General features: G+C 41.4%; 1 protein-coding gene across 7 annotated transcripts in view; it reads left to right on the forward strand.

Moving 5' to 3' along the window:
- Nucleotides 1-515: 515 nt before the first annotated feature.
- Nucleotides 516-27,207, forward strand: part of cabin1 (calcineurin binding protein 1) — a 35,511-nt gene continuing 8,819 nt past the window's right edge. The window contains exons 1-35 of one of the 7 annotated variants that reach the window (XM_026320869.1): nt 516-681; nt 1,141-1,199; nt 1,338-1,430; nt 1,527-1,640; nt 2,164-2,298; nt 2,447-2,627; nt 2,731-2,860; nt 2,966-3,115; nt 3,429-3,736; nt 3,835-4,012; nt 4,097-4,230; nt 4,320-4,537; nt 4,825-4,897; nt 5,213-5,400; nt 5,498-5,635; nt 5,888-6,076; nt 6,161-6,403; nt 6,519-6,672; nt 6,770-6,885; nt 7,037-7,198; nt 8,129-8,338; nt 8,484-8,629; nt 8,837-9,098; nt 9,328-9,498; nt 10,529-10,618; nt 10,773-10,933; nt 11,021-11,229; nt 13,280-13,345; nt 14,048-14,227; nt 14,312-14,703; nt 15,954-16,067; nt 20,037-20,129; nt 23,187-23,350; nt 23,439-23,535; nt 23,650-24,327. In XM_026320869.1, coding sequence (XP_026176654.1) covers nt 1,197-1,199; nt 1,338-1,430; nt 1,527-1,640; nt 2,164-2,298; nt 2,447-2,627; nt 2,731-2,860; nt 2,966-3,115; nt 3,429-3,736; nt 3,835-4,012; nt 4,097-4,230; nt 4,320-4,537; nt 4,825-4,897; nt 5,213-5,400; nt 5,498-5,635; nt 5,888-6,076; nt 6,161-6,403; nt 6,519-6,672; nt 6,770-6,885; nt 7,037-7,198; nt 8,129-8,338; nt 8,484-8,629; nt 8,837-9,098; nt 9,328-9,498; nt 10,529-10,618; nt 10,773-10,933; nt 11,021-11,229; nt 13,280-13,345; nt 14,048-14,227; nt 14,312-14,703; nt 15,954-16,067; nt 20,037-20,129; nt 23,187-23,350; nt 23,439-23,535; nt 23,650-24,327 — 5,940 coding nt within the window. In that variant the 5' untranslated portion in view covers nt 516-681; nt 1,141-1,196. The remainder of the gene's footprint in view (nt 682-1,140; nt 1,200-1,337; nt 1,431-1,526; nt 1,641-2,163; nt 2,299-2,446; nt 2,628-2,730; nt 2,861-2,965; nt 3,116-3,428; nt 3,737-3,834; nt 4,013-4,096; nt 4,231-4,319; nt 4,538-4,824; nt 4,898-5,212; nt 5,401-5,497; nt 5,636-5,887; nt 6,077-6,160; nt 6,404-6,518; nt 6,673-6,769; nt 6,886-7,036; nt 7,199-8,128; nt 8,339-8,483; nt 8,630-8,836; nt 9,099-9,327; nt 9,499-10,528; nt 10,619-10,772; nt 10,934-11,020; nt 11,230-13,279; nt 13,346-14,047; nt 14,228-14,311; nt 14,704-15,953; nt 16,068-20,036; nt 20,130-23,186; nt 23,351-23,438; nt 23,536-23,649; nt 24,328-27,207) is intronic. The other 6 variants (XM_026320875.1, XM_026320871.1, XM_026320873.1 and 3 more) reach the window with 6 other exon arrangements.

The following is a 27,207-nucleotide window of genomic DNA, read 5'->3' on the forward strand; positions in this document are numbered from 1 at the left end:
CACTGATGTACAAGAAATCATCTCTGAATACCCTATCTGGGTCCTGGATTTAAATATACAGACTGCATAATGGTTAGAGTAACTCATTAGGGCAGCACCACTGAACAGTGAATAGTGTCCTTTTTACTATAATAGCAATACTGATTGCCTTATATCTGACTTTACTTTTATACTACTTTTACTGTAACATAAAGTAATAAGGTGACTTTGCATGATTCAAACGTATATCCACGTTTAAAAACGCGTTTGAAATTTGGTATGATGACTCGTTTGCATAATTCCCTAATTATGTTAAAAAAAATACATTTAAAGTGTTAATTTACCAACCACTAATTCCAATAAGTAGCTACTTTTTATAAACACAACTGACAGCAGTTATGGTCCATGATATTTCAGTGCAGTGTGTGCTGATGCTGTGGGTTCATCCAGTATCCTCATGTTTGATTGGTCAAATGAATACTCCCCACAGCGTATCGACCAATGAGTTACGACTTTACTGCATGGCGGGAGGAAAATGTCATGCAGTGACGCAAACGCTCCTGCGGTTACCAACAACAACAAAAGGTGTTGAATAAATGAAGTTTACACCTGCTCTGAGCCTCAGGTGCATTCATGGCTGCTGTGCTGTGAGAGTTTGCTTTCTTGATATCAAAACACGGGCGGTTTCACCGGCAATGAGCGGTAAGTCACGGAGCTTTGCGAGGGATGAAACACTAGCTTACATTAGCTGTCTGCTAACACTAACTAGCCGGGCTGTATCCCGAGCTCGTTTGCTTTGGTAGCCCGTCTGGTAAATGTGAGTAAATATAGTCTGTGTGCTGGTTGTGTTGTGCACCAGAGGAGCCTTCAGGGAAAATGCAGAGATGCTGCCCCGCAGAGCTAATTTTTAAGGCACCAGAGTCCAGTAACAGTTTAGGTCCTGTCGATGGCAGAGATGAAACCATCGCCACTGTGGTCCTGCTGTTTTCTTTATCACCTTATGGGTTATTTAATCCGAGAACAGAAGCCCTCAAATACACTACACATTTAAGAAACTGAGTCAATAGATTGTTAAAGACGAGTGGCAGTGGTGTCTCTACATATAGCTGCTGAATTGTTGCCTTTTCTGCTTTCTCTGCATGTTTCCATCCGTTTCTCTAGGTGGAAATAAAAGCTACAGGCTGTGAGGGTGGAAGGACGGCTTTCCAAATATAAATATGGTAAAAAAAAAAAACCTTTTGTCATTGGCTGCAACCTCCGTAGCTGTTTCATACCTGTTCTTGTTCTGATGGTGCAGACTATTCTGCTCTTACAAGCTCTGCTGGTTGTTGAAGGGTTTTCAATGCTGCCTTCTACAGATTCGCATAGCAGCATTAAATGCTGCTGCGACAGCTGCAGATGAGTCTCAGGACGCACTGAGAAGTAACAAGAGTCAGACGAAAGAGGCCCAGGTACAGAGCATATAATGAGTCAGCAGTGTGCCGCATCTTCAGTGATGCTGTCATTTTCACCTGTGAAATTAAATGAGTCTTTAATTTTCGTTACAGGAAGCAGAGGCTTTTGCTTTATATCACAAAGCTTTAGATCTTCAAAAACATGACAGGTTTGAGGAGTCTGCCAAGGCTTATCATGAGCTTCTCAAAACTCCTCTGCTCAAAGAGGTAAAACATCATGCAATGTATAATTATGTCAAAGTTGTCAAAACAAATGTTTTGTGTTAATCGGGTTGCATAGAAAACCAACAATACTGCTCATCTGAGGCCTCACCTAATCGCAGCAATACACACCACTGCAGCAGTGCTTTGACTGGAAACTGGTGCTAAAGCGTTCATCACTTGTAAAGACACTTGTTAGTCTGACTGGCTGATTTGTTTATTCATCATCAGTTTAGAAGTCTTTCTAACTGTCTTTTGTAAAGTTTGTAATAGGTTACCTGTGCCAAATATGTGTTTCTCTTCACCAACAATGTTAGTCTAAAAATTCAGATTTGTTGCCAAAATCTAGCTTAGCTGATTAAATAAAATGTACAACACACTGCATACAAAATGGATTTCATTTTGCACAAAATCACCCCACTCACAGAAGCACTATGTATTTGTTCTCATTCATAATACTTGACAGCTGTAAATTGAATCTGCATTATACTGCAGATTCCAAATTTGATGTATCTACTTAATATTTTAGGCCATGCCCTCAGATGATCAGAGAGTGGGTCTCAAGCACCCTGGACTCATGCTGAAATATTCTACTTTTAAAAACCTGGCTAGTATGGCTGCATTGCGGGACGACCTGGAGACTGCTATGGGGTTTTATTTGGAGGTAAAATCAATAAAACCAGTCTGCACTAATCGTCTGTTATCATTCTTGGCATTGCACCACTGTGTGCAGCTGAATGTGTCTCTTAAATGCACATGAATAATTGCAGTGAATGCTCATACCATATTTTCTGCACTGTGTTTTTCCTTAGGCAGTTATGTTGGATTCCACTGATGTGAACATGTGGTACAAAATTGGTCAGGTGGCTGTGCGGCTGGTGCGCATTCCTCTGGCTCGACATGCCTTTGAGGAGGGATTGCACTGTAACCCGGACCACTGGCCCTGTCTGGACAACCTCATAACAATTCTCTACACACTCAGTGACTACACCTGTATGTAATACATCATCATAAGCTCTTTATCCTCACTGATTACCCTTTGTGTGAACTCAAGTACAGAATGAGAAGTAACTGTTATCTGCTTACACCGTTCCAGGCTGCTTGTACTTCATCGCCAAAGCCCTAGAGAAGGACCACTGTTACACTAAAGGCCTGGTGTTGAAGGAGAAAATCTTTGAGGAGCAGCCCTGTCTGAAGAAGGACACAATGCAGATGTTCATGAAATGGTGAAGCATCTTAATTTCTGTACCACTTTCTTTTTAGAACATGCTGCAGCTCTACACTTTCACATCACTAACAAACCTCTGTGCTTGGGCGTGGGTCATTTGCAGCGATATGTCTATTCACTATGTGGAAGTGGAGGAAGAGGAGCGCAAAGTCATTGTTGAAGAGGCACTGGAGATACGGAAGCGCAGACAGGCTCTTTCCCACTGTGAGCCAAAACCTGACCTTGTCCTGATTCAGCCCATCTGCTGCCTCTCGTGAGTGCTGTGCTGTCTCTGTGAAGTGTTTTGTTTTATTCCTTTTTGAGTGGTTTAGTTTAAAGTGGGTTGTCTCCTTTGGAAATAATTTGAATAAGAATAGCAACCAGGATTTGAGCATACGTTGTTGGGCTTTCTGAGGGTCGACTAATCTAAGTAAATTTTCTTGCAGGCCTAGAAAATGCAGAAATGTAATATAGTGTACTGAAATTCTTAGTTGTGCCTTAGTGACATTGTTTTCTTTTGTGTGTCTAATTTTAAGAAACTTTGAGCTACTATTAATGAATAGTGTTTTTTTTTCTTTTAAACTTAGATGGAAGCATGTGGGTGAAAGCCTTCTTGCAATGTACAAACATCAGACCACAGGTGAGCCACCACGCCCGAGTCTTGGCCACAGAATTGATTTGTCAGAGTACCGTGACCCAAATTTCCTCCAGAATCTCCCCCAGCCCAGCAGCCCCGTCAGTATGGCCCAGTCCACGGTGCTGAGCAGCAGCTCCAGCTCAACCCTGCTGCCGGTGGCCCTTCTCGAGCCAGCAGCGCTGGCCCAACCCAGCACTCAACCTCAAATTACCCCCAGCCAGACCATTGTGGAGATCACCACCTCTGCTCCCCCTGTTGGTTAGTTGATAGAGAGAAATTAATCTGCATTATCTGTTTAGGTAACTGTAAATGCAACTGTATAACCAATGTTTTGTAATGTCTGTTAATGCTCACAGCTACAGCAATGGAAGTTTCTCTGACAGATAAAGTGAAGAAAGCTCCAAAAAGGAAACGTGGAATTGAAGAGAGTGGAGAGACAGCCAAGCGGCGCTCAGCACGTGTTCGGAACACAAAATGCAAGAAAGAAGAGAAGATTGATTTTCAGGAGCTGCTTTTTAAATATCTACCTTCCAGGTAGTGTTCATCACACCTCAGATAGGGTACATAATACTGTAGCTCGTTCTATTTATTAAAAACTATTGTACTGGTTTGCCTTAGGCTGAAGAAATTTGATCCTGATAATGACGATGAGAGTCTGAGCAATATTGAGACTCGATGTGACGAGAAGGAGGACATACAGCCTCTACATGGCAGTGTCCTGCCTGTGGAGTCAGTTGAATACATGGAATCAGGTATGTAGTACTTGGAAAGGTATTTGCAATGCACTGCTCTCTGTCTCACAGTTCTGTCATATTAAGAAACTGTGGATTCTCTTCTGTAGAACAGCAGGATGTCCACAGCTTCCTCCTTAATAATATGGCCAATGGTGGCATCCTGGACCTGATGATGCGCTACCTGAAAGCATTGGGTCAGAAGTTCATGGAAGAATGGCCTCGAGGGCTAACCCCTGTGGTACTGGAGGTCTATCAGAACTGGAGAAAACACAGCAGTGGTCTTCCTAATCCTCTGCTTCGGGACTGCAGCAACCAACACATCCGGGTAAATACCAACAAATCTGATTTCTCATCTGGAGGACTTAAATTAGATGCAGATGTTCATGGTTTCAGCTGTAAGCCAGAGACAGAAAATATTAGTTACTGCAACTTGTAATTATGTAAAAATTCTTTAACTGTAATTATTTTAGCAAGGTTAAGTTTAGTGGTCTGTAGGTTTCTGTGTCAGAGGTTTAAATGTTCCTATATTGGAACAAAGAATGTAACTATCATTTTTTTTATTTTGCACCATCAACAACCTCTACTAAATGTTTATATCTATTACATGTACAGGAAATGCTGACAATGAGCTTAGCATGTATGGAATTGAAGTTGGAGCAATGGTTACACAACAAAGGAAAGACTGGTAAGTACCAGAGAGCTGGCCCTCAGCATTTCTATTTGGACTTGGATAAAATGTGGTTGATTTATGTATTATACTATATGCTGCAGTGCTTTATGTTATGTGGCCTGGGTGGGGGGTACTACATTGTCTGTCATTTTGTTCAGGTATCATATGATATATCTCAAGTGCAACTGACAAGATTTTAACTATCACATGTTTCATTTTGTCATTGTTGTGTTTTCAGCACTGAAGTTAAACATGGAAGACATATTGGTTAAATTTGTGGGGAATAAAGTATTTTTACCTACTAAATTATATATATATATTTTTTTTTAGTGTCTCCAAGACGAAGCTGCACTGGTTCCAGCAGTGATACAGCTGACTCAGAATTCCCTGGGCAGCACTTCCAGGGTGATCTGTTACTTCTGGCCTTGGGTTCATCCCAGAGAGACCTGTTTGAGGATGACTGGCTGGATGTCATGGTTCGTGTCTACTGGCTCAAGGCACGATTCTTGGCTTTGCAGGTAAAATCTATTATGTGATTTCTCAGTTTTGGTTATATGAATCCTTTCCAATCTGTTGTCATTTCTAAGTCTGTCTGTCTGTCTTATTTTTTATCAGGGAGACATGGAGTTGGCCCTGGAAAGTTATGATGTCTGCATAGGCCTGTTGCCAAGCAAACCAAAGAGCCCTGAAGGGAAACATTACACTATCAACCTGCCTAATCTACGTGTAGATGCAGCAATCTCTGTAGAGGAGGTCAGTGGGCTTGTTAAAAAAAAAAAAAAGTCCTTTATGAGGCCTTATTTCATGTATTTAACTCAGTTTCTAAAAATTAACCTTATTTTTTCATATCTTACAAAAAGAAGTTTTGGAGAAAATTTTGGAAAATTGTGTTCTTTTTGAACATTTTTAATAATAGAAAAACATTAGCAAATCCCTTTAAATAGCTTCTGGTCTAGGTGATTTGGCTGTGGAGTTCATTTTGGTTTTGTCTGTCCCCACACACAGATTGACAAGAGGCTGAAGTCTCTGGAGCGTTGTCAGACTTTGGAGGAGATCCAGCGTCTCTTCGAGGCTGCAGATTTTGAGTCTGTTGTGCGCCTGCTGCAGCCTACTCTCAATTACGGCAACAGGAGTAAATCTCTGGAGTTTGTGAGCTCAGCACCAGAGCGGCCTGCTCAGCTGATGCTACTGCAGGTCCGATATACCATGATAATATCAACTGAATTCGTATGGCTTTTGAAATGTGTGGTATTTGACATTCTTAACTGTGTTGTCCAGAACTCCCTATTGCAGCTGCAGGACTACCAGCAGTGTTTGGAGTACAGTGAGCTTACTCTGAATGAAGCCCTGCAGCAGCTCAACTCTGCTTCAAACAGTTCTCCACCTACTAAGGAAGAGTGGGTCAGCATCATTGGAAAGTTACTGGATGGCATTGAGGTCTGCTTCAACAAGGATCCAGAACTTTTAAGCAGTGTCCCCCATTTCCCCAGCATGGCTCGACTGGCTAACAACCTCATTCAGGTAATAAAAGTGATAGAAATATAATACTGGTTTTCCTAAAGAAACAGTTAAACTGATGTTCTAATACGTTAAGGCTTTGTGAACTTGTCATTTATTGTGTGGCTACTTTTTTCAGCTGATTGATCTCAGCATGAGCATTTCTGACGATCCCAAGGAGCCTTATTTCTTCTCAGTTCTGCCTTGGATTATTCTGTATCGCATTATCAAACACGAGGAGGCTGCCTTTGACTGTATGCTTCGACAGCATATGTCTGTAGGGGATGATGAAGGTTTGCTGGCTTCTTGTTTTCATGCCTTTAATTTCCCTTTGGTGGTCCTGCCATGGTAGTTGTTATGCTGACTAACCCTATCACATCTCATTTCTAGATGACTCAGACACTCCCATGCTGCCCTCCTCCCTGATGCTTCTGAACACAGCCCATGAGTATCTTGGCCGGCGCTCCTTATGCTGCAGCTCAGATGGTGCACTTCTCAAGTTCTTTGTACGTTTGCCTGTAGACCTTTCTGTTCAAACACTGTATCCCAACCATTTTGATATATTTTTTGTGCATTTTTGTTCTTAATTATTTATATGAAGAAGATGTAGACCTGACATGTTCCTTGATGCGTGTTTGTTCTTCTGTTTTGTTATAGGTTCAGGTTTTGGAAAAGGAGTTTGCTGCCTCTTCCAACAATGAGTCTCATCCCTACAAAGAGGAGTTGGAGACGGCCCTGGAACAGTGCTTTTTCTGCCTGTTTGCTTACCCCAGTAAGAAGAGCAAGGCTCGCTACCTGGAGGATCACTCATCTCCACAGGTCAGACTCAGTTCTAAGTCATAAATTTGAAGTGATGCCATCAGTCAGAAGTTATTTTAGTTACATACTTTAAAAATCACTCTCAGCTAAGCTTGCATCCCCTGTTTTTAGCCATAAGATTTGTTTGGAAATGTAAACCAAGTAACTGTGAATGTGGCCAAGCTGGAATTTAGATGATAGCCAAATGGCAGTGAGGAGGCAGTGAAAATGGCTCAGTTGCTTGACTAATTGGTATGATATCGCACGTATTGACAAACCTACATAAACAGCATGCCTGAATAGAACCAGACTGCTGATGATGCAAACATGTACCCTTGATGATCCTCACAACCCAGAGAAAGTCTGCTTTGTTCATTAATGTTGTTTTGGTGGCTTGCATATACATACATCTGGTTCCACTGAAATAAATAGACTGTGAAATAGAATTAGTGGCATAATAGCATTAATTTACTGTGTGAGAAACAGCATTCCTGCAAAATTCTGTGTTCCTCTCTCACTTCTATTTAATATTTTAATATTTTAATATGTTCTGTGGTTTCTGCCTTTTGGAGCCTTGCTGAAAACTCCTAAAATACAACAAAGCATGTGTAATCTATCTTGTTTACTTTAGTAGCTAACCTGACTCCTAACAAATAGCTACATCTGATCTAAATGTAATATCAGAGATGGTGTTTCAACTCATAGTGAGAATATAACCATTAGTGACACCTCAAACCTGGAGTCTTCCTGGCTACAGCCATTTGGTCACTTGTATTTTTGTAATGCATGTATCCAGCCACCAGGTGGGTGTCATTCCCATAGGAATGTGTGTGTTTAGATGATTGGCATTCTGACCTCATTAGCACTAATATGCTGTGGTGCTGTGTCTTACACTCTTAACACAATGTACACTATACTTTCATGTTTCCGCTGGAATAAATTTGTACTTAGCAGGTGGAGCTGCTATGGAGTGATGCCCTCTTCATGTTCCAGTATTTCAAACCAAAATCACTGCCTGAGTTCGACAGCTATAAGACAAGCACAGTATCTGCAGAGTTGGCCAATCTGCTGAGGAGGTTTGCTGGCATTGTCCCCCCAAGTGACGGTCCCATCCTCACCATGGATGAAGTGGCAGCCTATATTGAAGGCATGACAGAGAAGGTCAGTCAGCGGGCTAAACAGTACTTTCATTTCCATGGTATATTTGAAGTATTGGTCTACCTTGATGTCAGTCTTTGTTTTTTTTTGTCATTTGCATGTATGAATAGAGAATGATGACTAAAGAAGAAATTTTTATTTCTTTAAGGCCCCCTGCCATCCTGAGGGTAGTGCTCCTGCACCTCCAATCGTTAAGGAGCTGTACTACCTGCTGGCTGATTACCATTTCAAAAACAAGGAGCAGTCCAAAGCCATAAAGTTCTATATGCATGACATCTGTGTGTGTCCTAACAGGTAGCTCATTTCTCTACAGTTGTCTCAGTGCTTGTACACATTTCAAAGCATAATCCAACCTTTTTTTAAAGGTAATATATTACTCTGTGTACTCTCTACACTCTCTTTTGTTCTGAATGTTTTCAAATAATTGTGCATGCATAGGATGTATTTTACAATAATACTTTTAGTGCAGTAACTTTACTAGAAATATGTATCTTTATTCAGGTTTGACTCCTGGGCTGGTATGGCTTTAGCTAGGGCCAGCCGTATCCAGGAAAAGCTCAACTCCAATGAGCTAAAAAGTGATGTTCCTATATGGAAACACTCCCAGGCGGTGCTTAACTGCTTTAAGAGAGCTCTGGAGATAGACAGCTCCAACCTGTCTCTGTGGATTGAATATGGTACCATATCATATGCGCTGCATTCATTTGCTTCACGGCAGCTCAAGCAGTGGCGCAACGAGCTCCCTCCAGAGGTGGTTAAACAGGTGAGGCACGTGTTAACAGGAATGGATATCTGCTGCTCATCTGTATTTCCTGTCAGTTTATGTTAAGTCTGCATTTGTGTCAGACTTTTCATGTGTGAGCTGAACGGATGTCACATCCTGTCACTTTTTCTTGTTACGCATGTGAATTTGTTATAAATTGATCTGTCGCTTTTGAGCTGAATTACTCATGAAGGCTCCACTGTGTGTGGGGGCGTGTGTGTGGCCTCAGATGGAGGAAAGGAGAGACTCCATGTTGGAGACAGCGCTCCAGTGTTTTCAGGGTGCATCCCGTTGTGAAGGTGACAGTGATGAAGAGGAGTGGCTCATTCATTACATGCTGGGGAAGATAGCAGAGAAACGCAGGCTGCCTCCAGTGGAATATCTCCAGCTTTACAAAAAGGTAAACAACTGTGGAGACTTCAGACTGTGCTTTTTTTTTTTGCTTAATATTATCTAAGGAATCCAGTCAGTGAGATGTAATGCAGGTGTAATTCAGTGTGACCTGTCGCTTAATCTTAAGTAAAAAAAAAAAAAAATCCCTAATAGAAACAAATAATTTCATAGAACTACATTGTAATGGATTTTTTTAGAGGTCAATGAAGTAGAAATACTAAATATGCTGTAGTTTTTATGATGAAAACAAGCAAAATAACAACCTTAGTTGAAAATAATTGGTATAATCCTTCAATACTGATTTGATTGCAGACATTTTCTTGCTCTCCCAGAAGTTGTTTCGTAATCCACCCACAGAAAGAAAGAAGAAAGATCACTGCCCTTCCACCTTCACAAGATGTTTTGTTTCTTTCTGAGAACAATGTATGAAGTTAGTCATAACACCGTTGTTGGTAGATGAACCTGTATGAATCTTGATGTCAAGGAGGTCAGCAAACGACGAGGGGGGGGGGGTGGTGTGCATTCATTGAACCCTGATGTCAGCATACATAACTCTCTTCTCCTTATTGCACTCCTTTCCCCTTTTTACTAGTTTAAGAGTCAGTATTCAGTGGCTCCAGAAAATATTTAGGCACCTTTGTTTTTTGCACATTTTGTCTTGTACATTCAACTTTAAAAAATTAATAACATTTTAATTTTTGCCAAGTGTACACAATAACCTATAATAACAAGGTGAGAACATGCTTTTAAAAATCCAAAACTCAAACCTCTAATTGATAAAAGTATTCAGACATTCATATCAATTAAGTTTACCCATTTAAAATAAAATCTGCAAGACAGGAGTGTGTAAAACGTGAAGGGGTCCAAATACTTTTTAGGAACTGTATATTGCCATGTAAAACGTGAAGGGGTCCAAATACTTTTTAGGAACTGTATATTGCCATGTAAAACGTGAAGGGGTCCAAATACTTTTTAGGAACTGTATATTGCCAGACTCTTGTGTTGGGTTGTTGATTCACTTGTATTTGTGTTTATAGGCTGCACACTATCTGCACGAAGAAGCTGCCATGTACCCCCGGAAAATTCATTACCATAATCCTCCTGACCTGGCTATGGAGGCCCTGGAGGTAACCACCTGTGGCTGGTAGCTCAAATAATATCTAGTTGCTAGATGTCACATCAGTACCGTGTTCCTCAAGATAACTGTCTGTAACCATTTGTATTTAAAGACACTGGCCACATACCTATGGACCATTACACTTCTTTTTCTATTTCTTGTAGTTGCATTTTCGTTTAAGTGCCACCATCCTAAAGCTACTAGAGGCTGCTGACCTTGATCTGGACCATGAGCTCTTGTTTAATTTGCTGGTTGAAGCAGCTACTGGGCCATTTGCGAAGGGGGAAGAGAAGAGCATGCCAAGCATGCCGAGGTCCCATGAAAAGTATGCTTTATAGTTGTAAAGAGTTATGAAAAAGCATTTGATCGTAATGGCTGCATGCTGATTCTCAACATTTTTAATTCACTGCAGAGAGAAACCTCCCTCCATGATGGATGAGGACTTCAACTGCTCTTCAGTTTGCATGGGGAATGTTCTCAGCTCCGCCCTCCCATCAGTTACCACCCCAGGTCTGACATCCCCTCCTTACGTGGCCACGCCGTTTGACCACGATTACGCCAAACGCAAAACACTCCGACGGCAGCAGTGGCAGCAGCGGCATGAGGAGCAGCAGGCTGATGGTACAGTCCCAGTCCTAGACACTGTCTCTGGGGTTGGGCTCTTTCTGCACTGGGACAGGAAGCCCACTGGGGAGTGCTCAGATTGCTAATCACCATGCTTAATGGCTTCGGTTTCAGTTACAATGATCCCCATGATTGGGATGTGGTGAAATGGGCAATATGGCTACTGATTATTTGACTAATTTGCTCTGCCTGACAAAACAGCAATGTTGAAACAAGTAGATCTGAAGATTGAGTTTTGCAGAGTGCATTAAACCTTGTATGTGTGTGTATGTGTGCTGGAATAATATCCCTTGCAGGTTGCTGCTTTACGTCCGATCTTATTTTCTTTTCTTACCAATCATCTTGCCTCCCCCAGTATATTTTAAATATTTTTTTTCTTTTAACTTCCTTAAGCATACAACAGAAACTTTACTGCAGGGTTGTGTGCTTTTGTGAGTCTCAGTCAGCTGCATCAAAAAAAAAACCCTGCAAATTCTCAATGTTCAGAGTGGTTTGTGTTGTTTTTACTTTCACTAGTTTGAATCTATCAGCAAGCACTTTTCTTATTATTATAACATTTATTTAATCATCTAATTAATTTAGATTTAGGTCTCTTGCAAGACACCCCCTGAGTGCAACAGAAGGAAACACAAACAGAGATAAGGCACAGAAAAGACCAATAAGCTAGCAACGCAAAACTACATATATTTATATAGGTTTAATACTAAAGGGATAAATTCATCAAAAGGTGAAGTGTCTGAAATTAGCTACATTTTCTTATACAGATAAGGGTCCCACTTTATGTGGTCAGAGCAGCTGGGGTGTACTCTACATGGCAGTTCAGATAAACAGGAAGAATTACGGGGCTATATGTCCAACAGCAGTGTGTATTTTTCTCTTGATGCTGGATGTAAAAGCAGAAAGTCTGTATTTGAAAGACTTGATAGTTGTGTGACATAATGCACATGTACCATTTTGATTCATGCATGTTAATCATCTTTTATGTAAGCTCTTCTCTTTGCAGTGTGGCAGTTGTTAGTGCAGTTTCAAAGAAGGCACTATGTATTAGCCTGGGTTTAAATTTTGAGAATTGAAGTAAATGCTTTCATTAGTTGTATCTCTCTGCAGGGTATTTCGAAGCAGAAGCTGAAGTGCTGTTTAGAGAAAATGCTCCTGGCATCAGTGACATCTGTTCACCCACCCCATGTGTCATGTTTAGCTTGATTGTGCAAATAACGCAGCCATATTGCCCATGTTGCCAGTTTTGTCACCCTTTCCAGATTCCTTCCTACCTACCTACCTACCTACCTACCTGCCTGCTACCTCTTTGCCTGCTTGCTTTTACCACCTGCTTTGCCATTTATATGCATGTAGTTCTAATGGGGTGAATGTCTTCACGACTGGACGAAGTTTGTTCTTTTATCACAATCCACTAATTGTCTGGTGTATCGTGTGGTCTCATTTGAGTTTCCTCTGTGGGTTTAAATTGACAAGTCAACTTCCCAGGAGATATTTTCAAATCTCGCCAGATTTATGTGTTTGCTGGTTTCCACTAATTGGATATAAATTCCACTTATGGCCAATTAGTGTGAAAATGCCACGTCAGGAAGAATGTGGCTGCCCTGTTATTGGCAGACAACTCTGAGACTGAAGTCAGAAAGTACCCCACCATGCACATGTTTGCTTGTAGGTGTCCAGTCTCTTTGGCTTGAGTCCTGCTTAAAGCACATAAAGGTGAGAAGACTGCAAGGCCTGATTCAGACATGCATTTATCAAATTACTATCAGAAAAATGCTCTTTTTATGATCTCCTGTTCCTCATTTAAGAAAAAAAAATTCTTCTTTGGATTTTCACCATGTATGTTTTTTTTATGTTGCTGCTTTATTCACAGTAGGTATTAAATGAGTGTCTGAAACAAGGTTCTACATTTTCAAGGGGACTGGCATTAAATCTGTACTCATTTGTCAAGAAAAGTTTTAAGGCAATTGCAGATTATAATTTTTATATAAATTTAGAGGTGCAGTGTGCTTGATAATATTTTAAAACCACCTCCGCATATCTTCAACAGCCTCACCAGAGTTTGACCATGATTACTGCCTGCCCAGGTCTCCAATGTGGCTGGCTTCCGTGAATGGTACTGCTCTTCAAACCTACCAAGCTCTTTAAGAGGCTATGTTTGCAATCCAAAATAAAGTGCATTCTTGTAGGAAGCACTGAATACACAATTTTCAGATTACACAAATATTACAGTACCATAGGAACTTTGCTCAACACTGAATGTTTTGAAATGTCCCATGTGTGCATATTTCTCTGAAATAGCAAGAGCTTGTTGCCCTCTTGATTCTGTTATTTACAGTTCCCTGCCAAGGACTGTTTATTTTTGCTGAGGCTGCACAACACAGCAATTAAGAGGAATGCTGGCATTTTGGTTTTGGACCACTTACAAAAACAAACTATTTCTCCTTTTGTAACAGTGAGTCATTAGTGCTGCACTAATAAGGATTTGACCTATTTTTGTTTCATAATTGTATTTTATTAATCTTCATCCCTACATTATAACAAGGAATGTTTGCCAATTTAAAACTAGTCACCAAGCCTACACGGCATGCTTTTAAAGTGTGCAATTACACATCCTTTATAACGATAATGGCAGTATAGATTCCAGTTTACTGACCACTGAAAGATTGTCCTACCTGATATTCCACTATAACCAAATTTTAATAGCAGATTAGTGTATTTATCCATGATATTACAGAGGCTAAAGTTATTTGTCTCTGTCTGCAGCCAGGCAACTGGCAGCATGACCTGTGATGTGTGTGTTTGTTTGTTTTGGCAGAACGCAGTCAGGACAGTGAGGTGGTGATGCTATCTGATTCCAACTCCACCCAGGATGCCTTCACAGATCCCACTAGCTCACAGGACAGCAGCCACAAACCTGCCTCCGGAAAAGTCAGTTCATCGTCATCAGAAAGTACAACCCCTGTGAAGGATGGCCAACCTGCATCTGAGGACACAGGTACATAGTGATTCAAATAATGTATCTTATTCCTGCACATGCAAAGCACACATCCCAAAGTGTTTGATGTAAATCCTACTTTAGCTTCACATGGAGAGCATACAGGCATCCAGCACGAAGAGAAGGTTATCCAGGAAGTGATGGATGCTGTGGTAGTGGCACTCCCTGAGGTTTCTGCCCCCAAAGTCTCTGCAGACCCTTGTCCTCATCTGCCTGTCCCAGCCACCCCACCAAAGCCAGCCTCCTCTCAACAGGCCGCTCCTCAGACCCCTGCAAGTGAAGGGAAGAGGAAACCAGAGCCTCCCACTGAGGTGATCGAGGTGCCCAAAGCCCTGCCGGCAGAGCGTGCTGACCAGAGACGAATGCTCGTAGAAATGTGCGTTCATGCTCTCTTCCTCTGCCTCAGCCGCTTCCCCCAGCATTACAAGAGTCTCTATCGCCTGGCCTTCTTCTACACCAACAGCAAGACACATCAGGTCAGTTCACCCCTGCTCACTGATGGCCATTTTCTTTGCATTTTAAGAGTCAAGTTATCCAGTTAACCTAGGTCATACACATACAGTCGATGTCCCCTGCCACTAATGATGAATTTTACAGAAGATGATTCTTACTATTCCTGCAATTTCCCCAAAACTCACATAAACCTTTTGCTTTTTTTTCTGAGTACATCAGAACTGTGATGACCATTTCCAATTGGTTTCTTGGATTTTCTTGTGAGCCTGTGAGCTCTGCAGTGATGCACAACTTGCAAAAACAGCTTGCGTTGGCTATAAGGCACTGTGGGCAGAGAGATGCGGGGGTGGGAGCGCAGTATTCTCTCAGCCAGTTTGGCACAGGGACATTGCATTGAGCTTTACTGTGGTGGCAGCCTTCTCTCAGCTCTCTGGTGAATCATATTAATAAAGCCTTTGTCTTAATAAAAGTCAATTGTGCATGGAATGGTCCTAGCTTTAGATTTTATGTTTTGTAATATGTTCATTTGAATTCACAGTACTGTTATGTGCAGTATCATGGTTTTATGACAGATTTGCAGAAAGTCTAAAGGAATATTTATTCAGTATTATACTCTATTAGTTCAATAAAGATCCTTCCTTTGAAGCTTAATTAAATGCAGACTAATTTTTAACCTTATAGAACTGGTAGGATTTCCCTCAGTTTTTGCCTCAGTTAAGCCTTTTCAGCAGCCCACATGATAGCAAATGCAGCCTGGTAGTCACTTGATGTGATGCCTTTGAGACAGGCCCTCTACCTGCCCTCAGAACCTGATGCATCCAGTGTTAAAAGCATCTGTGCCCCTTTTATATTCGGGTAAACTGCTCCACTTGTACTGACTTTTCATCTTTTTCCTTACTCTGTAGCCACAGGGAGAAGGAGCCTGTAATTTAATGCTATAGGCTACTAGAATTGTGCAAGATAACATGAAGTGGCATAAGCTTGCCATCTTTTTAGACGGGGCACTGATCATGTAGACACTGATTTATGAGTCATCACACTGTGAAAAGAGACCTGGTTTTTAGTGATTGCAAATCAGCATATATTTTTTTTTACTTTATAGCAGACACTAGATGTTAGGATACATCTGTTTGTATCACTTCCATCAATCTATTCTGATGTATGAGGGTTTTCCCCTTGACTTTCTCATTAGGTGTTTTTTAAGTACGTTAAAATGTACATTTGAATGTATGTGGGCTTTTCCGTTTATTTATTTATTTATTTCCTGAAACAGAACCTACAGTGGGCCCGAGATGTGTTGCTAGGAAGCAGTGTCCCATGGCAACAGCTGAAGCACATGCCAGCACAAGGACTTTTCTGTGAGAGAAACAAGACAAACCTGTTCAATGTAAGTCAGAGCTGACTACATCTGCATGTTTTCATTGCTTCCCTCCAAATGTCACTATGTCACCACATGTTGCTTATAGTGGAGTTATTGATATTCCATTGTAGTCAGACCTAAATTTTATTGACCTGTTCTAGAAAAAACAGAAAACATTTCACCTGACTGACTCCTCACATGAATGCAGTTGGTGGTGTTTAGTGTCTAGTGTTGAGTGAAAAAAAAACATGTCTGAGTGAATTTAGTGAAAAGTGCCACAGGTAATCTAATAAATGAACGCTTGCATTGCAGCACAGTGTGCTGTAGGCGTATTAACAGATAGAACCCGGTAGCTGACTTCGGAAAATGAAAAGATACACTGTTCTAGCACCTCTGCACTGTTTTACTTCCTGTGTGTCTGGAATACATTGGTGTTCTTTGTTTCCTCTCACAAAAATATTTGAATTTTTACTTGCCGCTGCACCAGATCAGTTGTATGGTTTCCTCAGGAACTATCCAGTAGCTATTACAAAGCTGTTCCCAACATAGGTCTTACCATACATATTTTTGTTTATTTGTGAGCTGGCTGCATTTGTCCTTTTCTTTCTTCTGATCTTTTGCTGAGAATCACTCTCATAGCATGATGGTGCCACTACAATGCTCCATCATAAGGGTGGTATCAGCCAGATGGTTCGCAGTCCCTGGTATTCACCACACACAACTGTGGAGTTCTGACTAGAAGGTTAAATTGTTGTCTTATTAGACCACAGAGTATCTCGTTAGAATCTAGTTTTGATTTTTTTTCTTTTTATAAGTTTGCAGACATTTCTAAAAATATATTTCACTGCTACTGGTTGTTTGCATGTCTCTGTCTGCACAATGTGCCAGTTGCTGCTGGCCAGTAGGCTCAGGTGGCTTCTGTTTACTTGTTGTTGGACCTTTCTTGTCCTCTTGCCGCCATGCCTGAAAAACAATCTAGGGAAAATGGTAACAAAAATGGTACTTTTAGCCAATTAAAATCAAATTTATAATGCAAGAAGTGTAGAAGTGAAGGGGTTTGAAAACCTCCTATCATGGCAGTGGACTGTGCTGGGGAAGGCTGTTTCTTTCACCACTGAGCTATGCTAGCTTCCATATGTAGAAAAAAAAGTGTTGATTTCAGCAGATTTAAAATAATTAACTTTTTTAAATTCCATCACTGAGAATGTTTGCAATATGTGGCAGGAAAACCCTGAAAAAAGTTACACAACAATAAATTATTTTAGGCTATTTTGTGTGAAGTTAATGCTTTTGCAAGAAGGATAATCAAACTGGTATTACCTTGAGATCAATGCACTATTGAAAATGTCTTAACTATAAGTTGTCCAGTCCTGCAGAATATGTGATTTTATGATCACAAAATTTGTTTATATATCATACATAACTTCATGGTAGCAGCTAATGTTGACTCCCATAAGAACTTTTGAGGCACTGAAATGTGTCCTCATGTTTGTTACAAATGATCTGTGTTTGCTGTGGGACAAAGAGGTTTACCCTTTTTCACAGATGCACACACTTTACCCGTCATATTATTCACATAATTCAATTGGAATCACAAAAATAGTCATTATTACAAGTCATTAGATCCAAGCACTGCTATACATGTAATCACACAATGGAAGATTGACTTATCTGCCTCTGACAAGTATAGGCCTCTGTTGGTTCCAGTAGAACAGATTCTGTCTGAATCTGTCATCTGTTCCGCATGTCAGCATGTTTATATCTTTTCATTTCAAAAAGAATATTATGTCTTTTTACTGCTCAGAATGTTTTCATTTGTTTCTGCATGATTCCTCAAAGCCTAAATGCTCTGACTTTTGTTATGGAGCAGATAATAGAAGCAAAATGTCACATCAAGTCAGCACCTCACGTCAGTCTGAGCATATTTCAATACTGCATGTTATTTTGGACGTGTAGCCTGTAAAGTCAAATGATAACTCCAAAAGGCTTCTACTAACAGACTGCAGAACCATGTGGCTGGGACTGTGCTGGAGGAGAGCTCTACAGCACTCTGGCTCCCACTGGGTTCTTACAGAGCCCCTTCTGTAGGCAAACCTGCCACCCTGGCACACCAACTGTTTCAGCTTTACTGTTCTCTGCAAACCAGGCGCTTTCTCTGTACCATAGGACAATGCAAACATGACTATTTTAAAACTGAAAGTTCAGGGCTTTTACTACGTTTACAAAAACTTCACTTTTTTGGCCTTCAGGCATGAGGAGAGCAACAGCAGATAAGAGCCTTCCTTCAGGGTTTTTTTGCCAGGTAGCTTTGATATGGACTGGAGTCCCTCAAGTCAGTTAGTTGACAGCTGTGTTTGAGCCTGACTAATCACTCACTGTCAGTTTGATAAATATATTGTTTGGATTTGAATCATCTCGTCAGTGTCAGAATGGCAAGATAAAGGCACAAGAGCTGCGCAAACTGACAGAGAGTGATGGTCTCGTCAATGATCACGATGATCATGGCAGTATGCATGGCACCTTGATGTCAAGGAGATGGTCAGCTGAGTGCACACCTCACTGAGCCTGGTGGTGAATACTGAGTCCCCAATGTAGGTCATGATGCCCCACTTTTCCTCATTGCTCTGGCGGGGTTATATTAGCTGGGGCTTGCACAAAGTAACCTATATTCTGCTGTTTACTGGTCCAAAAGAGTTTATGTTGCATAATTTATTGGTGTGTTTTTTTTTTTTTTTCCTAGGAAGGCCAGCTCACTTGTGTTACCTTTTACAACAAATACTTACGTAGTTGTAATGAAATGAAAAGCACAATGATACAGAATAAGTTTTTGTTGTCATATCCAGAGTCACAGACGTGGGATATACAATTCTTAATTAATATTATGTCACGGTATCATCTGTGGTGATACATTATTGATACTCTGACATCTGGATTGTGACAGAGGCTGAAGTGCTTCCTCCTTTCCCTGAAGACCTTTGGATTTTGACCTGTTCCACTTTGCCCCTTTATGGCTGTTTTAAATGATGTCACGTGTTTGTGATCCAGTGTGCACGTTAAGATGGCTCATACTCTCATTGCTCCTCTACTGCTTCAATTCCAGCTGCTTGTCTTCATTCTTTCTGTAATACAGCAAAGATATTCCACGACTCCTCCTTCTTGAATAAATATTATTTTGGGACTATATCTGACTCTTCAGTTAGACAGATAATATAAACAGACATTACAAACTATTGCAAATTGCCGAATCACCTTCTGTTCTAATGAAGTTATTGTAACAGTAATTCTCAGCTCTTCTAACACAAAATCCTGGCAGACTCTAATGACATTGATTCTAAAGTGCCCGTAACACCAGGCTCTCTATCTGCTCAGGACTACTGCTGAGTGATTGTGAGGAGTGCCTGTGTGATCACCCAGGCACGGCGTTACCTCCCTCCTCCCTCTGGCCAACACACGACAGAGTCTTGCTTACATATTCTTCCACCCATGCACCCACACACACTCTGCCCAGCTCCAGAAAGAATGGGTGTTCTTGTTGCTACATTTATGACAAACATTAATCCATCCCAGTCTTGAACTGATATTGTCTTTTCAGAACAAGCTTTCATGTTTGACTTTGACTGCTTGAATGTAAATTGCTTGAGGGGCCTTAGTGTCTTGTTGTATCAGGTTAGGAGAGTCTTCTGGGAAACTGTTACACTTGCATTACTTGTCTTGGTTTGATGTATGACTCAAACATTTGTGTGTTCAGCTGTCCAATGTGCTGTAGGTGGAGCTACACTCAGGAGGACCTATTTTGTGGGGGAGGAGTATTGGCCCAATGAATACATTTTGCTGAAGCTGATATTTTGATTTCCATGTTGCAGGGTTAAAATCTGGCTGCTCCTATGTTTTACTTTGCCACCTTTTCCTCTGTATTCGGTTGAGCTTGAGAGTGTTTTCTGTTTTTTTTTGTTTTGTTTTGTTTTATTTTTTTCTTCCCCCTGACTTACGCAACAGGAAGTGGGGAAAAACAAGGTGTGTTTGCTTGGTATGTTTATGTTGGCCAGCAAGAGAGACACGTCCAGAGTTGAAAGACAGGAAAAAAGGAAGGTGAGAGTTACTGGCTGAGGAAATACTGTGTGTGTGTGTCTGTGTGTGTGTCTGCGTGTGTGTGTGTGTGTGTGTGTGTGTGTGTGTGTGTGTGTGTGTGGGTGTGTGTGTGGGTGTGTGTGTGGACAGGGGCTTTTTTAAACACCTGCCCCCCCCCCCCCCGTTTAATGGTTCTATCTCACTATTGATGTGTCATCTTCAGTACCTTGACGCTGTAGCTCTGAGTTCATTTTTCAGCCAGTTTTTCTTTTCTCTTGCTCTTTTTCTGTTGCTGTCTTCAGGGTGATCACACTCTACCCCATCTACCTGGCTTTTATTCGCTCTACTCATCTCCTCTCTGTCGCACTCGTTCTGTTTCCTCATTGCTCTCACTCACTCACTCACTCCTCTGTTTGTGTGCGTGTTGTGTGGGTGTGCACAAATGGGCGGGAGATTCTCCACTTACCTCTGATTGGCTGGCAGAGAGGCCTACGAGGATTGGCTGTGCACTGTGTATAGTGTGAGAGAAGGCGGGGGAGTGGGGGGAGAACTCCAGCAGGCTGGGGTCAGGGGAGAGCGGAGATAGAGTGCGTGGGTGTTTTTGTTTTGAGATGGCTGGGTTTGAAAGAAGGAGAGGAACGAGTCAGCTTCTCTGTTAGTGGCACAGTGAGCTTATATAGGCCCTGACTCCAGTGCTTTTTCACCTCTTACCAAGGCAGCTGCCATTCCCCTCTTCTTCTATTCCTGCTTGGCTGTGTGCAGCTGTGCTTCCCTCTTCTCCGTTCCTGCAGCTCTCGCTGCCCTCGCACCCAAATGCAGCCCACCCTTTGCTCTCTGAGCGTGAGCCTCTTTCAGGGTGGAGGCACTGCCAGCGCTGCTGGTGCTGCTACTGCCATCAGGAAACTGTCCAAAAGAATAACACAGGCACCGTGGAGTAGCTTTCTTTGGTGATGGTGAGTCGCTTTCTCTCTGTTTCCTTCTGACTTTTGGAAAATCAAGCATGAGTTTGTGTTCATTTTTGTGTGATCAGAGTTCCGGTGTTGATTTGTGAGAGTTGCTGTTGTACATAGAGTGGGCTCTTTTTCATCTTTAGTGAGTGTACAGACCTGTAAAAGAAAAAAATCTTTGAACAGTCTTTATCAAACTTCTGATTACAGTATATCATCTGCACTGATGTGTAAAAACGCAGAAAGATATGTCATTGCACCACCCACCTGCCAGAATGCTGGTAGCACTAGCAGGTAACCAGCCATCTTGAATTTTTGAAAATCTCACAATCTGAAGTTGTAGTTTTATTGGCCAGTAAGCTGCACTAGTGACCACTGGTTGTTACATGATGCATTAACACTTTAATAAGTTTTAACACAGGTATAAAGTTGGGCCTGTGCTTTTCCTGTTACTAATGACGTGTTAGAACATGTGTAGATGAAGCAGATAACAGGTCTGTTTTTTTGTTGTGTGGGAGACAGTCAGCATTTAGTTTTTCTGCTCAATCAAAGAAGTAGGACAATGCTTCAACAGTTTGCCTTTTATGTTTCTGTTTGTAATACTTGAGTAAATAGCTAATTAGGATTACTTTCTGATGTGACATCTCCACTGCCTAACTTTTCTCCTCTTCCTCTACCAAAAAACTCTTCGGAGCCTAAAAGTGGATTGAGGAAACATCAGATTTTATTTGTCCCATATTTTTAAGTTTGCTTTGTTAGCTCTGTGTCTTAATCTCTGGTTCTTGACTTTTATATCAACCACATCTGTGTGAAAGCTGTCGCTCTAGATATTAAACACTGGTCATATTTTCTAACAAAAAGGGGAAAAAAGATGCTTCAAATCATTTGAGTTAAAGTCTTACAAATCTGCTTTAGCTCTTGTGCTACAGCATAATCTGCATAAAGCCATGGCGCTGTGTTCCCTAAACAGATTTGCTATGATGGGTGCTTCTCTGATGAAGAAAATTCTCCTCTATTAGAGATGGAGAGATGATTTTCTAAGTGAGCCCACTCACTCATCATACGTTTCCTGATCCAGTTGGAGGCTTTTGGTAATCTGTGCATTGAAAGGTTAAAACCTTTCCAAGCCCTTCCTGATTGTGTCATATAATAACAAACCTCATTTTCACATAGGTTTTGAAGGCTTCTTTGGAGTCACGGGGTTGTTCTGCCATCCTGTAACATCATAATTGAAATAATTAGTGACCAATATGAGCAGAACATATTTATGCCCAAATTAGTCTTAGAAAATTATCAGTCCCCAGGATGTAAAAATAAAATTTGCATCTTTGATTCAGGATGTAGGGGAATTACAGGCGAGCCATGGGTTTTTTTAGGATACATTTCTATATTACATTTTAGATTTTTGACATTTTGACTTTTTTTTTCTCTCTCTCTGAGCAGTTCATTGCCTGGAAAGTGTTTTGTTTTGGTTTATTTAGTCTTTTTTATTCTTTTGTTTCTTTCTGGTGTCTTTGAAAATGTCATCTGACAATCTGGAGGTGTCTGTTAATGAGGAGCACCAGCCTCCCCTGTGCCTTCAGCAGCTTATAGTGCTGTCTCCTTTGTTTTGTTCCTTTCTGACATGGTCATCTTTGTTTTGTCTCACACACACATTTACTGAAGGTCTAGCTGTACTCAGAGCCATGACTGTACACAGCCTAGGCCGCCATCTGCACTCCCATCAGTAGCTTCAGAGTGCAGAACCTCACCTCGTTTCACCCGCTGAGAGGACATGTGCTCACTGAAAAGGTAGACGCCATCAAAAAAAACAAAAAAAAAACACCTCATCTAGTAGGACTGTGCTTTCTGGCAGCCTTTCTGCTGGCTTGTTGCTTTGTTTGGACAGAGCTGAACACTAATGAGGCTGCCTATCATGTGTGCCCAGAGTGAAAGCCCATCCATCCTTCCCAACCCACCTCCCAGGCCAGTCCATAAGATCTTTCCTGCATCCTTTCCATCCCCTCATTAGGGCTTTCTTTTTGAATGCCATGTTTTTAAGTTGCCTTAATTCCTCTTGCCTTCTCCTCTACTTTTTTCCCCTTTAAGTTTTTCCATGTCTCTGATTCTGCTTCTCTCCCCCCATGTCCAGGGCATCTGGCGTATTCCAGTAGATGAGATTGATCGCCCAGGAAGTTTTGCATCTCATATGAACCGTTCTGTTGTTCTCTTGCTGGAGGTGCTGTCTCAGCTTAAGGATCACGACACTCTGCTGAAAGTCTCTTTCATGCTGCAGAGGACTCCTGACCAGGGAAAGTAAGGACCATCTTTGTAGGATACCACTCTTTCTGTTATGTGTTATGCATTTTTCCTGACCTCTCTCCTCTCTTTCTTTTACATGAAGGAAGTATTTACGGGATGTTGATCGCCAGGTTTTGGCCAAGAGAGCATTTTTTCTAACTGTAAAAGTCCTGGAGGATAATCTGAACAGTCTCACAGGGGTAAGGAAGCACAAGTGACTGTATATACACACACTAAGAGCTGAGAGCCGCTCAGTGTTTTAGACATCTGGCATGCACCCACTTCATGTTTTGACAGGTTCTGTTTTTTTTCAGGTGTCTGAGCAGCTTCCCAAAGTGCCTGCACCCTCCATGGGGGAGATGACCACAACGGACGTGTCCAGCAGGCCCAGTTCAGAGGACAGCAAACATGCACTGCCCAAGAAGCCTGGGCTCACAGAAGGAGCCTGTGTTACAGACTCAGAGCCTAGGGAAGCCCCCCAGGTGCAACTCACCCTGCCACCATCCACAGATAAAGACAGTAAAGTTCAAGAGAGCTACCCTGGGAAAGTGGAGACTGCTAGAAATGAAGGTCATGAAGCAGGGCCAGAGGAGCCCATGGAGCTGGACACTGGCCACTGGAGGAAGCCCTCCACCATTACAGATTCTCAGGGCAACCGAGCAGCAGCTGAGACCCCTCTGAGTGCAGTAGAGCCCCAACAGAAAGTGACTGACAGCAGCCGGACACCGGAGCTCTCTCTAGAGGAACTCAGTATCAGCTCCAGGCAGCAGCAACTCCAAGCCTCAGCACCCAAAGTGACTGTGACTGAGACCAAAGGGACTCCGTTACTACGGAGGCCAAGCAGGAAAAGGAAGCTTTTAGAGGATGTGGAGTCTGGAAAAACCCTACTGCTTGATGCCTACAGAGTGTGGCAGCAAGGCCAGAAAGTCATGACCTATGACCTGGCGCGCATTGAGAAGATCATGTCGGAGACTTATATGCTCATAAAGCAGGTATACCTCTTCACACCAGATACACATATACACAGACACATATATATATGGTAACTTTAACACACGTCATATATATGTGTGTGTGTGTGTGTGTGTGCGTGTTCTGTATCTTTTTTCTCATTACTTTGCAAAGTCACAGATACTTGGTAACCTCAAATGAGCTGTGCTTGGGAAACCCCTCTTCTGACTAAATTAGTAAACAACTCACTATAGAATAGGGACTTTCCCTCTTTTTTTTTTTCTTTTTTTTTCACTTTCAGCAAATCTTTGTTCTTTGTGCTGTTACTACTGAAATGGTATAGTGACTCTGAATGTAGCCTGTACTGGGTATTTTCAGGGTTTCCCTAACATGAAAAAGTAGCTGGGGAGCTGCATTGGATTAGTCATTGTTTTATTTATTTCACTGAAATATGTCAAATTGCTGCATTCCATCGCTGCAGTCTCACAGTTTATAAATTGCAGTGTCTGGCCCTGAGGCTGTATTCAACACAAGTACTGAATTGTTTTCTAGTATCCACACGAGCCTGTGTTAGAGAAGTAAGAGTTTTATTTGTATCTCTGCAGGGCAAATAGTCCTCAGCTGTTTAAAGTTAGTCTCACTTCAGTGCTTTGTATGGCCTAGATGATCTAGCTGCAAAACAGCAACATCAGACTCTACAGTCAGTTCTGGCCTTACACGAGTTGCCATTTCATTGGCTTTGGAATGTCAGGGAGCTGCAGCTGGAGTGAAAGGGCAGTAGGAGAGGGACAGTAGAGAAGGAGAAAGAAAAATCAGAGGAGATACATCAGCTTTAATAGCGTTTGTAGTGGTTGTTTCTTTTTCCTTGCTTGGTTTATAGCTAATCTGTTTTGTTTTTTTTCCCTGAGCTCTTTCAATGGCAGAAAACAAGTGTTTTCTCAGGAACAACCATAAGAGGAAAGTAGCCAGAAGCAGCCACGACATGTCACCAAAAGAGTTGCAATTAATATGACTGGATAGTATCCAGAAGCACATTCTGATTGTGCACCTACTTGCACAAACTGCAGATGCTTTGTGGTTTTATGGTCTGTTGCATTGCACAGCTGCACGCAGTCATACTTTAAGTCTGTAACGTGCATTATGTTCATTCTTGTTTGTTTTTTAATACTTGTTACTTAATACTTAATTTTTCGTTTTTCTCAGGTCATTATTAATGTGATAATATTCAGAGACATATTTAAATATGTGTTCTAGATGAACTCAGCATTTCCTGCCGTCAAAGTATTTTTACCTTGACAATGGACACATCAAAGCTGCTCATTTTGCCCATTAAGAGGCTCAGCTATACATCATGCCAGAAAGTCACATCCTAGATCATTGCTTCAAATGACTGCACTTCCTCATCTCTGAAAAGCCATGTTGGTCCTTATTAAAGCCATGTTGGTCCTCTGTTAAATTTGCAAATCATTTTACATTTGACTATTTGAACTTGCAATTTGAAAATGCATTGTGCCACTCAATATGCAAAGTGGCAATTGAATACTCACTTTCAATTTTAAATGACAGCTAAATCAATTGTATGTCATGTTGCCCTGGGTTTTTGGTCTCTTCATTCAATTTGCAATTCCTTTAGCAACTGGCTATTCAATGTGCAATTTCAATATGCAATTTGAAAATAGCTAAGCTGTCTGCAGGATAGTGCGCACACACCAACAGCTTGGTAAGATTCAGATATAAAGTTATTTGCAGATATAATGTTAGCAGTGCTGTTAATTTACAGAGGAGAACTGTAGGCTTTCAGGGTAGCTAATCTTAGCTAATAACCAGATATCTACCTAGTTAACGAGCTACCATTACTAAGATAACTTTAACACACGCCAGGCTAATTGACAGAGAAGTTGGGGCACTTGTCACTGCTCAAAGAATTACTCATCTTCTTACAGCCTGGGACTTGTTGCCTTGATTGGTCAAGCTTGTGGTTAGAGTTAGCAAATCGGAGACAGGGGTTGGTCATAGGAGATGCAGCATTGACCCGTCTTGATGAGAGGAGTGACAGTTTGCATTTCAATTTGAATTCTGACACCCAAAGAGTGTGGTGACAATGTAATGAAAAGTGCAACAGACTGGGGGTGCTGTGTCACTGGCACATTTGAATAAAGAGACCCATGGCGATATGACGTGTTTAAAACTTGATCCAAAATAAGTCAAAGGTAATTGAGTATTGAATTGCCACTTTGCACAATGAATTGCAATAGCAAAATGCATTTTCAATTTGAATCAAGAGATCAAGCAGTGTTAAAAGGTGATTAATGTGAATCATTTTATTTTTGAAAAATGTGAGAGATGTCAGATTGAAATTTGCCTCATTCTAACCGTTGTGGTATTGAGCAGGCATCAGTGTGTGTGGTTTGACAGGGAAGGTTTGCTGTGAACAAGACTTGAATTAAAAGCAGAGTGTGCTGTCTTCTCTGATGCACTGAAGCTTCACTCAGTCCATTTAACAACTGGCATAATTTGAGAATTGGAATGAGGTTGCTGTAAAATCCCTCCCTTTGGGGGTCTCTAAACTCCTGCATACAGCAGGCTGATATGCAGCTGGGTGAATGAGATGCCTGCTAAATGTACAATGTTGTGATGTAGCTGAACTCGCTAACTCCCACACATCCACTAGCTGAACTGGGCCTTAATGTGAGCCTTTCTTCGCTGGTGTTGTGATCAGAGGCAGAAGCCCAGAACAAATCCTAATGTCTGGGATGTAGAATGAGATTAATTTGTTGGTTGGTTTGGCATTAGTGTGGGGACTTAATGAGTAATTAACGTGGTATGTACACAGGCCATGCCACTTTAAAACATATGTTGAATTTGCAGTAGTACATTCTCTGCTTCAGTGCTGCATGAAGAATGTGTTTCACATGACGTGT

Source organism: Mastacembelus armatus, chromosome 9 (genome assembly GCF_900324485.2).
Source record: "Mastacembelus armatus chromosome 9, fMasArm1.2, whole genome shotgun sequence".
Classification (NCBI taxonomy): domain Eukaryota; kingdom Metazoa; phylum Chordata; class Actinopteri; order Synbranchiformes; family Mastacembelidae; genus Mastacembelus; species Mastacembelus armatus.